General features: G+C 54.6%; 1 protein-coding gene across 2 annotated transcripts in view; it reads left to right on the forward strand.

The window, feature by feature from the left end:
• The window catches only part of LOC140392892 (epithelial sodium channel subunit alpha-like), a 145,936-nt gene that overhangs the window by 119,825 nt on the left and 8,846 nt on the right, over positions 1-17,265 (forward strand). For both annotated transcript variants that reach the window (XM_072478655.1, XM_072478654.1), the window contains exon 11: positions 2,444-2,496. In XM_072478655.1, the coding sequence (XP_072334756.1) occupies positions 2,444-2,496 (53 nt within the window). The remainder of the gene's footprint in view (positions 1-2,443; positions 2,497-17,265) is intronic.

Genomic DNA, 17,265 nt, shown 5'->3' on the forward strand with positions numbered 1-17,265 from the left:
ACCATACTCCTCAACCAACCCCCTCGCTCACCTGAACTGCCGAACCGTTCTCCCGTGAACAGAAGATCACACTTTGCCTGTTCCTCCTTCCTCCTCACCAATAGCCCTGACTCTGGATCCTCCGCATACCTTCCATCAACCTCAAAATCTCCGCTATCAGCCGCTGCTGCTCCTCCCGCGCCTCCCTATCCACATTCTCCCTGAACAAAAACTCCACATAATCCTCTATCACCTTCCCCACCTTAATGCAGAAATTCGGGTCTGCCAACAAACCCACATCCAACCTCCACACCGGCCTCGGAGCTGGGCCCTTCTCCAAGACCACATCCACCCAGCATGGTCCGATATCACAATCGCCGAATACTCTGCCTTCTTTACCCCAGCTAGTAGCGCCTTACCTACCACAAACAAAGTTGATTCTGGTCCAGTGAGAAGAACGAACCCCCCCCCCCCCCCGCCCTATCAATCAGTGAGTATCCAGGTCTGGTATGGCCACTAACATCCTCCCCACAAAGTCACCGTTGTCCCAGTTTGGGAGAGACCAACACGACTAATCTCCCTTCCAACACCCCCGTCACTATCATGTACCTGCCCCCCACATAATCAGTCACCGCCTTCTCCATCTGGAACCTCACCCGTTTACCCACCAGTACTGACACCCCCCTGGGGTCCTACTGTCGAAGCACAGTCTCTCTCACACACACTCGCTTACACCCACTCTCTCTCACTCTCTCTCTCTCTCACACTCTCTCTCTCACTCACTCTCTCTCACACACACTCTCTCTCACACACACACTCTCTCTCTCACACACACACTCTCTCTCTCACACACACACTCTCTCACACACACACTCTCTCTCTCACACACACTCTCTCTCTCACTCACTCTCTCTCACACACACTCTCTCACACACACACTCTCTCTATCACACACACTCTCTCTCTCACACACACACTCTCTCTCTCACTCATTCTCTCTCACACACACTCTCTCTCACACACACACTCTCTCTCTCACACTCTCTCTTTCTCTCACACAAACTCTCTCTCACACACTCTCTCCAATACACATTCTCTCTCTCTCACACTCTCTCTCTCTCACACTCTCTCTCACACTCTCTCTCTCACACACACACTCTCTCTCTCACACACACACACACTCTCACACAAACTCTCCCTCTCACACACACACACACACTCACTCACCCTCTCTCTCTCTCTCACATATACACTCTCACACATGGGGCAGCACAGTAGGACAGTGGTTAACACTGTTGCTTCACAGCTCCAAGGTCCCAGGTTCTATTCCTGGCTTGGGTCACCTGTCTGTGCGGAGTCTGCACGTTCTCCCCATGACTGCGTGGGTTTCCTCCGGGTGCTCCGGTTTCCTCCCACAAGTCCCGAAAGACGTGCTGTTAGGTGAATTGGACATTCTGAATTCTCCCTCAGTGTGCCTGTCTTGTGAGGGTACCTTTAAGGCATGGATGTTTAAACAATGAACCTTTAAGAAAACAATAATGTCATAGAGTGGGTGGAGCTCTGCTCAGTTCAGCCATTTTGCAGCTTTTTAGTTTCAGTTGGTGTGTGTCCGTGTTTCCAGAGAGCTGCAGTTAGTTTGAAAAGAGCTTGTGAGTGTCTGTGTTTTGTAGTGAGCTGGATCTGCTGTGATCTCTGCCATGAAAGACTATCTCTGGATCATTTGGGTGATTTAAAGTAAAACCTTTAACCTGATGTGATTTTGTTTAAAGGTGTTAAGTCTCTTGGAAGTTTGAAGGAACATTTTAAGGAGTTATTTACTGTTACAATATTTTCTGAGTTATCTTTGAAGTAAGGGGAGTTAAGAGATCCAATGTTTATTTAAGATGTTAAGTTGAGTTCATGGAATAAACAGTGTTTTGTGTTTAAAAACCCACGTGTCCATAATTGTAATCCCACACCTCGGGAAAGCCGTGTGCTCGGAAAAGTAACAAATCCATTAAAGGGAGAGGTTGATTGAACTCCATGATACATTTTGGGGTTCTGAAAACGCCTCGCCCATGACAGTGCCTGAACAGGCGCTGGAATGTGGCGACTAGGGGTTTTTCACAGTAACTTCATTGCAGTGTTAATGTAAGCCTGCTTGTGACAATAAAGATTATTACAAAAGATTACGCACTCAGTTTCACACATACACTCACATTCACACTCTCACCCTCACACAAACACAGATAAACACATAATCACACACTCACTCTCACACTCACACACACTCTCACACACTCCTGCACACTCTCTAACACACACACACACTCTCTCACTCACTCACACACACACACACTCTCTCACACACACTCACACTGTTGCTCTCACACTCACACACATACTGACACACCACCTCTACTTTCTGCCCTCACTCTCTATCTCCATATTAATGATGTTCTTTCACTAACTTTTTCCATTTCAGAACTGGATCTATCCATTGCTCCAAAAGGAAAAGCAGATCATCACGTCAAACAGGTGAGACAATGTTCAGTGTGAACCATTCTGGGTTTACTGGCTTACGGGGATAGGGTGGAGGCGTGGGCTTGAGTACGGAGCTCTTCCCAAGGGCCAGTGCAGACTCGATGGGCCGAATGGTCTCCTTCTGCACTGTAAATTCTATGATTCGCTCGCCGCTCTCTCTCTGTCTCTCTCTTGCTTTGTCTCTCCCTGTCTCTCTCTCTCTCTCTCTCTCTCCCTGCCTCGCAGTTTCTATGTCTCTTCCTGTTTCTCCCTGCCTCTCTTTCTCTATCTCTCTCGCTCTGTCTCACTTCTCTGTCTCTGTCTCTCTCTCTCTGTCTCTGTCTCTGCCTCTCTCTGTCTCTCTCTCTCTCTCCCTGTCTCTCTGTTTCTATGTCTCTTCCTGTTTCTCCCTGCCTGTCTTTCTCTCTCTGTCTCTCTTATCTGTCTCTCTTTGTCTCTGTCTGTCTCTCTCTCTCTCTCCCTGTCTCTCACTCTCTCTCCCTGTCTCTCTTTCTCCCTGTCTCTCTCTCTCTCTTTCTGTCTCTCTTTCTCCCTGTCTCTCTCTCTCTCTTTCTGTCTCTCTTTCTCCTTGTCTCTCTCTCTCTCTCTCTTCCTGTCTCTCTGTTTCTATGTGTGATGAACGGTTACTGCCTCATCATCATGTAAGGTGATGTCTCCTTTAAGACCGGGCTTGGAACCCTGGGGACTCCGCCTCTGGCTCCGCCCATCTGGGAGCCATACATAAAGGCCTGCCTCATGGGCTGTGTAGCAGTCAGCACTTGTCTCAGCTCTAACATAGTTCTTAGTCTAATAAAGCCTTCTTTACAGTTTAATCTCTAAGCATCATTATTGAGGGTACCTCAATTTATTCGACTAAACTAGATTCAGGATGGGCGCAGGCCTAAAACCAGAGAAGCTCAATTTGGAAGCACGAACACCGGAGGCAAAGGAAATGTTTAAATCCTGGCTGCGGTGCTTCGAGGCCTACCTGGACTCCGCAGAGACTCCCATCCTGGGGCCACGCAAGCTGCGTCTACTCCACGCCCGGGTGAGTCACAGAATCTCCGCCACGCTCAAAAAGGCGACGTCTTATGATGAGGCGGTCGAATTACTCCGCAAGCGGTTTGTCAAACCCGTCAATTAGGTGCACGCCCAGCATCTGCTCTCTACCTGCTGGCAGCGCTCGGGGGAATCGTTAGACGAGTTTGTTGAAAAACTCACCGCGCTTGCCAGGGACTGTGACCATCAGGATGTGACAGGGGAAGTCCATATGAACCTGCACATCAGAGACGCTTTCGTGTCCGGCATCCGCTCGACCTACATCCGGCAGCGGCTGCTCGAAAACGGGGCAAATGACCTCCAGGACACGCTAACGCTCGCCTCCTCGCTGGAGGTGGCCCGACATAACTTGGGTGCGGACTCTGCGAGCCCTCCCCCGGACTTCCTCCAACTCAGCCGTATTACAGGCCTGCGCCACGCGGCGACCCGCTCCACATGGGGGCACACCGTGCTACTTCTGCGGGCAGGGCCAGCACCCACGCCCACGCTGCCCAGCCCGCTCCGCGATCTACAGCGACTGCGGGACTAAAGGGCACTTTGCAAGGGTCTGCCTGGCCAGACCCAGGGGCCAGAAAAACAAAGAACAGCCGGCCCGAAAATCAAGCTCAGGCCTCGTAATGCTGCTGCGCACCGACCCGACACGCCCCCTTCTGATGCATCATCAGCCTCGTGCGAATCATGGGAGCAGCCATCTTGTCGGCGGCCATCTTCTCGACCCGACACGTGCGACCGACGGCGGCGGCCATTTTACGAGTCCGACTCGGCTGAGGACTCCGACTACCCGCGAGTGGGTGCGATCACCCTCGACCAAACTCGGCCAAAACACCTGCAGAACTCCATGATGCAGGTCCAGGTCAACGGGCACGACACTGCATGCCTCTTCAACTCCGGGAGCACGGAGAGCTTTATCCACCCTGAAACGGTAAGACGCTGCTCCCTACGCACCCATCCCGCATCCCAAACCAAAGCCCTCGCATCTGGGTCCCACTCGGTACAAATCAAGGGGTACTGTATGGCGGATCTCTCGATCCAGGGCACCAAATACACCCGTTTCAAATTTTATATCCTCCCTCACCTCTGTGCCTCCCTGCTGCTCGGACTGGGTTTCCAGTGCAGCCACCGAAGCCTGACACTGAAGTTCGGCGGAGACTTGCCCCCCCTCACGGTGTGCTGCCTTGCGACACTGAAAGTCGCACCCCCCTCGCTATTCGCGAACCTAATGTAGCCACCTAAAATGGCTGATTCCCAATTAGAATGGTCAAACCCCGATCTGAAATGGCGAACGAAAGAGGCTGATGGGAAAATCAGCCAACAGGACTCAAACAGACAGCTGCAGGTAAAACAGTGTATTCGCCTCTGGGGAAATCGGCCCAGACCGATTCCTGCAGCCATCAACATAACAACCCAGCCATCTGCATAGTAATCAGCCATCCCCGGGAACAATTGCTACACATTAACAACACAAAGCCGATCCAGACCTGTCGGCACCAGCAGGGGCTGACACAAAGGAAGGTAAACGACCACCTCCCCCCCCCCCGGTCAAGGAATCGCCCCATTATTGGAGCATATCGAACCAAGTGATTGGGACCAAGTCCAATCACTTGGAACCAGGTACAAGGTCCGCCCCGAGAGGCGGGAAGCCCCTGGGGACTATAAGAATAGGGGCCAAGTTCAAATCGACCCTTCTTCTCCTGCTCGCAACCTTCGAGACCTTTGCTGTTGCAGACATAGAGGCTGTCTGAGTATATGTCTGCTGGGCTGGGGAAGGAGTCTGGGTGGTCTACTATGTACACGATGGCCGCAAGCTCTGCTGCCTGCGCGCCTAAGTGCCCGGGGAGTTTTAATGCTATCTCCTCGAGGGCGCGTCCCTGCGCATCCTCAACATAAATCCCACAACCTGTTATGCGTTGCCCATCTAAGACTGTGGAAGATCCATCCACATAAATCCTAATGGGTTCACACGTGTCCGGGTGAGGGGGGCTCTGAGATCAATTTCCTATTTTTCTGGGGGGTGTTTTTGCTACAAAGGGGCCTGTATTGTGGAGTGGAGAGATGATTTCACACTCATGCGGGGTTCCGGGGTACTGTAGATTGTCCGCTAAGTATGTGTGAGTCTTTGTCCGATTTACTGTGATGTCCCGTCCTTGTAAGAGAAGGGTCCATCTAGCAGCGCGGATTTGGCTGACGGTACGTCCTTGAGTCGTCCGTCTAGTAAAAGTTGGGTGGGGGTGTGCTCGGTCAAGATGGTGATGGGGTTCAGTCCGGTAATGTATGAAAAGTACTGGACTGCCCAGAAAACTGCGAGCAGGTGCCTCTCACAGGCTGAGAATCCCTGCTCCACAGCATCTAAAATTCGGGAGGCATAAGCCACGGGTCTTAACTGGTCGTGCCGTTCCTGCAGGAGCACGGCTGAAAGGGTGCGGTCTGTGGTCGCTACCTCTATGGCGTAAGGGGAAAGCGGGTCTGGAACTTGTAGTGCGGGGGCGGCTATGAGCGCCTGTTTTAATGATTCCACAGCATCCGTATGCTGCGGGAGCCATTCCCAGGGGGCTCCCTTCTTTAGGAGGTCTGAGAGGGGCGCTGCCTTGCTGGCGAAACCGTCAATGTGGTTTCGGCAGTAGCCAACCAGTCCTAAAAACGACCGTAGGGCTGAAACGTTCTAGGAAGGGGCAATTTAGCGATCGAGTCAATTCTTTTATGCTCGATCTCGCGTTTGCCGTGTGTGATAATAGTACCCAAATATACCACTTTTTCTTCCAATATCTGGGCCTTTTTGGGGTTGACTTTACAGCCAATGGAATGTGGTAATTCCAGGAGTTCGGACAGAAGTTCAATGTGCTCTTCCTTGGTGTCTGTCTGCAGTAGTAGATCGTCTACATACTGTACCAGACATTCGGGGCGAGAAAATTTTGCTAGTCCATTTGCCAGCTGTCGGTGGAAAATGGAGGGGGAGTTGTGGAAGCCTTGTGGCAGGCATGTCCACGTGTACTGCTGCGCTTTAAAAGTGAAGGCAAATTTATACTGGCACGCCTTTGCCAATGGAATGGAACAGAATCCATTACTGATGTCCAGAACCGTGAAATATCGGGAATTGAGTCCCTGTTTGAGCATGGTCTCGGGACTTGTTGCAACGGTGGGGGCTGCTGCGGGGGTGACTTTATTGAGTTCCCGATAATCAATGGTTAGTCGCCATGATCCATCGGGCTTTCTCACTGGCCAAATCGGGGCATTATTAGTGGAGGCTACCGGTCTTCGGACACCCTGCTCTAATAAGCTCTCTATAACTTTTAGGATTTCTCCCTCTGCTTCTAGGGGGAATCCGTACTGTTTTGGGGTCTAGGGTCCGGTCCTGTTACTTGTACGGAGCCAGTCATCCGTCCACAGTCGTGCTTGTGGGTCGCGAATGCTGCCCTGTTCTTTTGCAGGACTGCCCTAACCTGCTTGTCCGTGCTGAGTGTGGTGGGGTTGAACCAAAACTCGCCTACTGCGCTAATTTTGTTCATGTAGTCCCCTATGTTGAGCGTTGCGGGGGCTCTAGCGGATTTCGCCATCTTCCAGACACACTGGTTGACTGGATCGAAGAATAGGTGGTGGGAATTCATAAAATCAATCCCCAGAATGTGTTCTGCTGCGTGGCGCAGGTCTACTAAAACTACGGGGTGTTTTGTGGTTATGTTTCCTATTTGAATGGGTACAGGGTGTGGCGCACAAAGACTCCGTGAGACAAACAGAGTGAAGTCGATGAGGCTTTATTAAGCGTGTCTGTTCCCCAGCAGCCCGATAGTAAACTGGCCTGCGGGGGAAGGCACCGGCTTCTTATACTTCGCCTTCAGGGCGGAGTATGAGGTCAACGGCCAACCAGGACCCGGGATCTGTCAGCCAATGACATTAGGGCTTCCAGTCCCACATGACCCCCAATACATACTACCACATTCACCCCTTGTCAAAAATGAACCCGGCGGGGTGATGCTTCGTATGGTGGTAAGGGTTTACAGTACTGGTCCTGGGAGGAGAGAACAGTTACATGGTAGGACCGTATTGGACAGTATCGTCCTGTTACAACTATTTACAGAGGATATATGAAAACAAAATGTTCATTGGACAGTCCATCTTTGTTTTACATCGACGCCACGAGTCGGTCGGGCGGTCTGGTCGTCCGTGTCGATCGCCTCGGCCCCGGCGGTGGTGGTAGTGCTTGTACCAGCGTTGTCGCCTCCGGGAACCGCACGGTTTTAGCTGTCGGTGCAAAGGGGAGGGGGGCTGATCCTCCTGGGAAGGGGGCGGTCGCGGGGTGCGGCGGTGGCAGGAAGGGGGGCGGTTGGGTTGATGGTGCCGGGGGGGTGTGCGTGGTGCCGGCGGGCGCCAGATCCCGCAGGGAGACCGTGTCCTGTCGGCCGTCGGGGTACTCCACGTAGGCGTACTGGGGGTTTGCGTGGAGGAGGTGAACCCTTTCGACCAACGGGTCCGCCTTATGTGCCCGCACGTGCTTTCGGAGCAGGATGGGTCCTGGGGCCGCCAGCCAGGTCGGCAGCGACGTTCCAGAGGAGGACCTCCTAGGGAAGACAAGGAGACGCTCGTGAGGCGTTTGATTAGTGCTCGTACATAATAACGACCGGATGGAATGGAGAGCGTCCGGGAGGACCTCCTGCCACCGTGAAACTGGGAGATCCCTGGACCGTGGGGCCAGTAGGACGGCCTTCCAGACCGTGCCGTTCTCCCTTTCTACTTGCCTGTTCCCCCGGGGGTTGTAGCTGGTCGTCCTGCTTGAAGCTATACCCTTGCTGAGCAGGAACTGGCGCAGCTCGTCACTCATGAAAGAGGACCCCCTGTCGCTGTGGACGTATGCGGGGTAACCGAACAGTGTGAATATGCTGTTCAGGGCTTTAATGACTGTGGCCGCGGTCATGTCGGAGCAGGGAATGGCGAAAGGGAAGCGGGAGTATTCGTCCACTACATTAAGGAAATACGCGTTGCGGTCGGTGGAGGGGAGGGGCCCTTTGAAATCGAGACTGAGGCGTTCAAAGGGACGGGAAGCCTTAATCAGGTGCGCTCCATCTGGCCTGAAAAAATGCGGTTTGCATTCTGCGCAGATGTGGCAGTCTCTTGTGACTGTACGGACCTCCTCTAAGGAGTAGGGGAGATTGCGGGACTTGATGAAGTGGTAAAACCGAGTGACCCCCGGGTGGCAGAGGTCCTCGTGGAGGGCTTGGAGGCGGTCAATTTGTGCGTTGGCACATGTCCCGCGGGATAGGGCATCAGACGGCTCGTTCAGCTTTCCGGGCCGGTACAAGATCTCATAGTTGAAGGTGGAGAGTTCGATCCTCCACCGCAAGATCTTGTCGTTCTTGATCTTGCCCCGCTGTGCATTATCGAACATGAAGGCAACCGACCGTTGGTCAGTGAGGAGAGTGAATCTCCTGCCAGCCAGGTAATGCCTCCAATGTCGCACAGCCTCCACTATGGCTTGGGCTTCCTTTTCCACTGAGGAGTGGCGGATTTCTGAGGCGTGGAGGGTTCGGGAGAAAAAGGCCACGGTTCTGCCCGCTTGGTTGAGGGTGGCCGCGAGAGCTACGTCAGAGGCGTCGCTCTCGACCTGGAAGGGGAGGGACTCGTCGATGGCGCGCATCGTGGCCTTTGCGATGTCCGCTTTGATGCGGCTGAAAGCCTGGCAAGCCTCTGTCGACAGCGGGAAAGCCGTGGTCTGTATTAGGGGGCGGGCCTTGTCTGCGTACTGGGGGACCCACTGGGCGTAGTATGAAAAGAACCCCAGGCAGCGTTTCAGGGCTTTTGGGCAGTGCGGGAGGGGAAATTCCATGAGTGCGCGCATACGTTCGGGGTCGGGGCCTATTATCCCATTGCGCACTATGTAGCCCAGAATGGCTAGCCGATCGGTGCTAAAAACGCACTTGTCCTCATTGTACGTGAGGTTCAAGGCTTTGGCAGTCTGGAGGAATTTTTGGAGGTTGGCGTCGTGGTCCTGCTGATCGTGGCCGCAGATGGTTACATTGTCGAGGTACGGGAACGTGGCCCGTAACCCATGTTGATCAACCATTCGGTCCATTTCCCGTTGGAAGACCGAGACGCCGTTTGTGACGCCAAAAGGGACCCTTAGGAAGTGGTATAATCGCCCGTCTGCCTCGAAGGCTGTGTACTTGCGGTCACTTGGGCGGATGGGGAGCTGATGGTAGGCGGACTTGAGGTCCACGGTGGAGAAGACTTTATACTGGGCAATCCGATTGACCATGTCGGATATGCGGGGGAGAGGGTACGCGTCTAGTTGCGTGTACCTGTTGATGGTCTGGCTATAGTCAATGACCATCCTTTGTTTCTCCCCTGTCTTCACTACTACCACCTGCGCTCTCCAGGGACTATTGCTGGCCTGGATTATGCCCTCCTTTAGTAGCCGCTGGACTTCGGAGCGAATGAAGGTCCGGTCCTGGGCGCTGTACCGTCTGCTCCTAGTGGCGACGGGTTTGCAATCCGGGGTGAGGTTCGCAAACAAGGACGGGGGTTGCACCTTGAGGGTGGCGAGGCCGCAGATAGTGAGTGGGGGTATGGGGCCGCCGAATTTAAACGTAAGGCTCTGTAGGTTACATTGAAAATCTAAGCCCAGCAAGGTGGGGGCACAGAGTTGGGGAAGGACGTTAAGTTTGTAGTTTTTGAATTCCCTCCCCTGTACCGTTAGGGTAACTATGCAGAATCCCTGGATCTGTACGGAGTGGGATCCTGCGGCTAGGCAAATCTTTTGTGCGCTGGGGTAGGTAGTTAAGGAACAGCGTCTTACCGTGTCGGGATGTATAAAACTTTCCGTGCTCCCGGAGTCGACTAGGCATGGCGTCTCGTGGCCGTTAATTAGGACCGTTGTCGTCGTCGTCTGGAGAGTCCGGGGCCGAGCCTGATCGAGCGTAACCGAAGCGAGCCGTGGTTGTAGTAGTGGGGTGGGGTCCGTTGTTGCCGTCCAAGAGGACGTCGGGGATGGATAAAATGGCCGCCCCCATACCTCGCCCGTAGATGAGGGGTCACAAGATGGCGTCGGGGGTGGACAAAATGGCCGCCCCCATGCGTCGTACAGGTCGGGGGCGGTCCAAGATGGCGGGGCCCCTCCTCCCCTCGTGGTGGTCGGGACCCAAAATGGCGGCGTCTGCGGGTCGCACATTGAGTGCTGGGGGGTCTGGGGGGCGCTAGGACCGCGCGGAGTTCCCGGGCCGCGGGCGCTAGGACCGCGCGGAGTTCCTTTGGTGCGAGCGCCAGGGCCGCGGGCGCTAGGACCGCGCGGAGCTCCCTCGCTGGGGACCGGCAGGTCAGTGCGAGCGCTGGGACAGTGAGGAGGTCCCTCGCCGGGGACGGAGGTCGGGGTCCAGGTGAGTTGTATTGCCGGCGGGTCAGGCGTGGGGCGCGGGACGGGGGTGAGGGACCAGGTCGGCGGCGTTGGCGGGTGAGGCGTGGGGCGCGGGACGGGGGCGAGGGCCCAGGTCGGCGGCTCCGGCGGGTCAGGCGTGGGGCGCGGGCGAGGGCCCAGGTCGGCGGCTCCGGCGGGTCAGGCGTGGGGCGCGGGACGGGGGCGAGGGCCCAGGTCGGCGGGTCAGGCGTGGGGCGCGGGACGGGGGCGAGGGCCCAGGTCGGCGGGTCAGTCGTGGGGCCGCGAGCGCTGGCACCGCGCGCAGCTCCCTCGCCGGGGACAGCGGTGGTCGGGGTCAAGGTAGGTGGCGCCGGCGGGTCAGGCGTGGGGCGCGGGACGGGGGTGAGGGTGGCGCTCGGGATACGGAAAACCCCTTCCTCTCCGTGGAGAGTGTTGGCCGGCACCCAAATCGGGAGCGCCGGCGGCGGGTCATACATGGGCTGCGGGGAGGGGGGTTGGGGAGCGTAGGTGGCGTGCAGGGCTCCCAGTTCTCCCGGGGCCGCGGTGGTCGGGACCCAAAATGGCGGCGCCTGGGGGTCGCACATGGCGTGCTGGGGGGGTTGGGAGGCATAGACTGCCTGTAGGGCTCCCTGTTCTCCCGGGACGGCGGCGACCACGCGGGACCGGCACACCACCGCATAGTGGCCCTTTTTCCCGCAGCTTTTGCAGATGGCTGCGCGGGCCGGACAGCGTTGTCGGGGGTGCTTCGCCTGGCCGCAGAAATAACAGCGGGCGCCCCCGGTGCGACTCGGCGTTTGGACTGCGCAAGCCTGTGGGGTGTCCGGGGGGGGGGGGGGGGGTAGGGGGTTTGCCGCGGCGGGTACGTACGGGGCCCAATGGCCTGCCGCGCGGTCGGGGCCGTAGGCGCGGGTATTACGCGCGGCTACGTCCAGCGAGGCTGCCAGGGCCCGTGCCTCTGAGAGTCCTAGTGACTCTTTTTCTCGAAGTCTTTGCCGGATTTGGGAGGATTGTATACCTGCAACAAAAGCATCGCGCATTAACATGTCCGTGTGTTCGTTTGCGTTCACCGACGGGCAGCTGCAGGCTCGTCCCAAAATCAGCAGCGCGGCGTAGAACTCGTCCATCGATTCTCCGGGAGCTTGCCGTCTCGTCGCGAGCTGGTAGCGAGCGTAGATTTGGTTAACTGGGCGAACGTAGAGACTTCTCAGTGCTGCGAACGCCGTCTGGAAATCGCGGGTGTCTTCAATGAGGGTGAAAATCTCCGTGCTCACCCTCGAGTGCAGGACCTGCAGTTTTTGTTCATCTGAGACTCGGCCGGTGGTCGATGTGATGTAGGCCTCAAAGCAAGTCTGCCAGTGTTTGAAGGCTGCTGCTGCATTCACTGCGTGGGGGCTGATCCTCAGGCATTCTGGAATGATCCTGAGCTCCATAGTCCTTTTTAGGCACGCTTAATAAATTGTGGCGCACAAAGACTCCGTGAGACAAACAGAGTGAAGTCGATGAGGCTTTATTAAGCGTGTCTGTTCCCCAGCAGCCCGATAGTAAACTGGCCTGCGGGGGAAGGCACCGGCTTCTTATACTTCGCCTTCAGGGCGGAGTATGAGGTCAACGGCCAACCAGGACCCGGGATCTGTCAGCCAATGACATTAGGGCTTCCAGTCCCACATGACCCCCAATACATACTACCACACAGGGGTTGTGATGTATCCCTGCTGTGAGTGGCCTGTAAAGCCGCTGAGGGTGATAGTGGCTGTAGTGGGCCACGTGTCCTTTTGAAAAAGGGTGGAGGAATTTATGGTGGTGCGGGACCCTCCTGTGTCCCAAAGAAATTCGATAGGCTGTCCCCGAATTTTTGCTGCGACTACGGGTCGTCCTGACCTATCCCAAAGGGTGTCGCAGACCCAACTGGGGGAGCCCGTACACCGTCAGTCCGTTCCGCTCAAGTCCGTCTGATCCGAACGGGCGCTGACGCTATGGATGGGCTCTGCCTTTTTCTCACTCAGAGTTCCTGTCTGTTGGGCTCTCTGTGGCTTTTTGGGGCCATTGCACTCTTTTGCAAAATGTCCCAACTGTCCGCAGTTGTAACATTCTTGTGATTTGGGTGGGGGGCTGTTCTTTCCCTCATTTACCCAGGCGGGGTTGTGATGTGTTACTTTTACTGCCTGCATGTCTGCGGCGGCTTGCTTTTCCTCGGTGGTTTTAGCGGCGGGTCGATTGTGAACAGACTGCTCCCAAACGCGGGACAATCTTTTAACCACCCACTTCTCGTTATGAGCCTCCTCCGAGGGATCGTAACTATTACAGGCATTCTGTCCTGTTTCTGTGGCATGGGAGATAAGGGTGCAGGTCCACTTGGCCATATTGTGTGGGGACAAATGGGCACGGTCTACGTCTCCAAAAACGTCTTCGAAGTGAATCCACAGGCGTCCTGCGAACGCTGTGGGGTGCTCAGACTTCTTCTGTCGACACTTATTTAGGCCATCTACGGGGTCACCCCGGTTATACCCGATCGCATCCAGGATCGCGATATGCATTTCTGCAAGGGTGCCTCCTCCTACGTTCTGTGGGTCGGGAAGGGCTGCTGCTACCGATGGATCCAAACTTAGAACCATGAGCTTTCCATGCTCTCTCTCATCCAGGCCGTACATGGTCGCCTGATGTTTGACGGTGGCAAAGAAATGGTGGGGGTCTGAAGCGGGGAGGAACGGTGTGATTTTCGCACACGCGTCCCGTAATTGGGTCACTGTGAGCGGGGTGTAATATAGGAATTCCGCCTCGTCCGATGTGGCTGTGCGGTGAGTTGTTACTGGGTTCATCGGAGCCTTAACTACCTGCTGTGTGGGAGGGTGGGGTGCTTTTCTCCTTTGGGGCCTTCCCTGCGCACATGTTCCCTGAACATATCTCTGTGCTGTTTCCTGTAACTCTTCCCAATCAGGGCCGTCTTCCTGGTCTAATTTTTCCCCAAAGGTTTCCTGAAATCCTTTCTGAACAGAGAGCAGTGATTGCAGGTCTGCAAATTGCTTCCGGCACTTTGCATGGTCTATGGTGCTCTGTCTTTGTTCTGTGGTTGCAGCGTGGAGCGCTCTCAAGGCTGCCTTGAGATCACTACATTGCTTCTGTAGCGTCTCCACCTGCTTCTCTGTTTCTTTCCTTACCAGGACTGCACGCTGCGTGTCCTGATAAGCCTTCTCATACTGGGACTGGAAACTACTCAAATGCACCAGACAAAACTGGTGACCCCGCTTGGCGTCAGCCACCTCTTCATCCTTTGCTGCTAATTTCCTTCTTAATTCCAGATTCTCTTTCTCAACCTCGCATACATCGACTTTACTCATACGATTCATAGATTATCATAGAATTTACAGTGCAGAAGGAGGCCATTCGGCCCATCGAGTCTGCACCCTACCCAAGGTCAACACCTCCACCCTATCCCCATAACCTAGCAACCCCACCCAATGCTAAGGGTAATTTTGGACACTAAGGGCAATTTATCATGGCTAATCCACCTAACTTGCACATCTTTGGACTGTGGGAGGAAACTGGAGCACCCGGAGGAAACCCACGCACACACGGGGAGGATGTGCAGACTCCGCACAGACAGTGACCCAAGCCGGAATCGAACCTGGGACCCTGGAGCTGTGAAGCAATTGTGCTATCCACAATGCTACCGTGCTGCCCTCTACTTCTTTGCGGAGCGTCTTGACGACCTCCTCCGTGCCTCGCAATTGTGCCAGACAGGACACGATTGCCATCGGCTTGCGAGCTTTTGCTAAGCTCTTTTTATGGATCTCACTCATGTTCTCCCACCACGTATGCTCTGTACTTCCGGGACCTGAATCGTCATTATTGCAGAAATCATTCCACATGGGCCATCCTTTGCCCTTGAGATATTTCCGAATTTCCTCTTCCCAAATGGGACACTGTCCCACTCTACTGCTGCTGGTCGCTGCGACCGCAAATTCCTCGGGGTTCATGAGACGTTGCATTGCCTGCATGGCCATCTCTCCTATCCGCTTGCTTCGGTTAAATTTGGAACAGGGGGCTAAGGTGGTGTCGTAGATGCGGGTACGGCTTGCGCTAATTTCCGAAAATACAGACTTCCGACAGCTTTGACGGAACAGAAATCTATCAGTTTTACCTTATAGCCCTGTTAGTTTTGCATGCATACACACACTTCCGAATTATGACTTATTAATCAGAATTACTTGAACACTTGTGGTTTTTTGTTTCCAATTGGATTCTAATTCAAAACTTCTTGGGTTCTCCTGGAGTGGTTTTCCACTTCTAGATCGGGTCCCGTCAGGATGTCGGCAAAATGTTGCTCTTATTAGCCTTAGTTTTATTAGCTCTAATTCTGTCACCTTTGCTCATGAGTCGCCAGGTATCTTTCTGATACCGCCACGTGGTTCAAGCTCAAGTAATGATTAATAATGCAGCACACCGCTTAGTAAAAGTTAAATCAACGCTCATTTATTATATACAGCAATTAATACTTATACAATAATCCTACTTCTAGACTACTACCTACCACTAAAGGCCAATAATTAACTTTGGAAATGGCCCACCAGGTCAGGGAAACGAATGGTCTTTCGAATTGGTTCTGGCCTGCGGGATTCAAAGGCTGGTACAAGTCGATAGTCAGGAGCGCCTATCTGGTAGCGATCGCTGGAGTAGCACTTCCAGTTTTCTTGTAGAAGGGTCTCGAAGGTTGCGAGCAGGAAAAGAAGGGTCGATTTGAACTTGGCCCCTATTCTTATAGTCCCCAGGGGCTTCCCGCCTCTCGGGGCGGACCTTGTACCTGGTTCCAAGTGATTGGACTTGGTCCCAATCACTTGGTTCGATATGCTCCAATAATGGGGCGATTCCTTGATCGGGGGGGGGTGGTCGTTTACCTTCCTTTGTGTCAGCTCCTGCTGGCGCCGAAAGGTCTGGATCGGCTTTGTGTTGCTAATGTGTAGCAATTGTTCCCGGGGATGGCTGCTTAGTATGCAGATGGCTGGGTTGTTGTGATGTTGATGGCTGCAGGAATCGGTCTGGGCCGATTTCCCCAGAGGCGAATACACTGTTTTACCTGCAGCTGTCCGTTTGAGTCCTGTTGGCTGATTTTCCCATCAGCCTCTTTCGTTCGCCATTTTAGATCGGGGTTTGACCATCCTAATCGGGAATCAGCCATTTTAGGTGGCTACATTCACTCCCGACTGTAAGCTTGTCGCCACCAGGGGCCGGCGCTACAGTGCCCAAGATATGGCTTTTACCAAGTCACAGGTCCATCGTTTACTGGGAGAGGGGGTCATCGAGGCTAGCAACAGCCCTTGGAGAGTGCAAGTGGTGGTAGTCCGGTCCGTGGAGAAGAAACGGATGGTCGTGGATTATCATAGATTATCATAGAATTTACAGTGCAGAAGGAGGCCATTTGGCCCATCGAGTCTGCACCGGCTCCTGGAAAGAGCACCCCACCCAAGGTCAACACCTCCACCCCATCCCCATAACCCAGTAACCCCACCCAACACCAAGGGCAATTTTGGACACTAAGGGCAATTTATCATGGCCAATCCACCTAATCTGCACATCTTTGGACTGTGGGAGGAAACCGGAGCACCCGGAGGAAACCCACGCACACACGGGGAGGATGTGCAGACTCCGCACAGACAGTGACCCAAGCCGGGAATCGAACCTGGGACCCTGGAGCTGTGAAGCAATTGTGCTATCCACAAGGCTACCGTGCTGGATTATAGCCAGACCATAAACCGATTCACGCAGCTTGATGCGTACCCCCTTCATCGCATCGCGGAAATGGTAAATCGGATCGCCCAATACCGAGTCTTTTCCACGGTCGACCTCAAATCTGCCTACCACCAGCTCCCCATCCGACCGAAAGACCGCCCCTATACTGCCTTCGAAGCAGCCGGCCGGCTCTTTCACTTCCTCAGGGTCCCCTTCGGTGTCACAAATGGGGTCTCCGTCTTTCAAAGGGCGATGGACCAAATGGTGGACCAGTACGGTTTGCGGGCTACATACCCGCACTTGGACAATGTCACCATCTGCGGCCATGATCAGCAGGACCATGACGCTAACCTCAAAAAGTTCCTCTAGACCGCCCGAGCCCTTAACCTGGCCTATAACGAGGGCAAATGCGTTTTCCACACCACCCGGCTGGCCTTCCTCGGCTATGTCGTGTAAGACGGGGTCCTAGGTCCCGACCCCAACCAAATTCTCTCCCTTAAGGAACTCCCTCTCCCCCGCAGCCTCAAGGCCCTCAAACGGTGCTTGGGGCTTTTCTCCTATTACGCCCAGTGGGTCCCCAAGTATGCAGACAAAGCCCGCCCACTCCTAAAGACCACCATTTTTCCCCTCTCGGCTGAGGC

The sequence above is a fragment of the Scyliorhinus torazame genome, chromosome 16 (genome assembly GCF_047496885.1).
Source record: "Scyliorhinus torazame isolate Kashiwa2021f chromosome 16, sScyTor2.1, whole genome shotgun sequence".
NCBI classification, from domain to species: domain Eukaryota; kingdom Metazoa; phylum Chordata; class Chondrichthyes; order Carcharhiniformes; family Scyliorhinidae; genus Scyliorhinus; species Scyliorhinus torazame.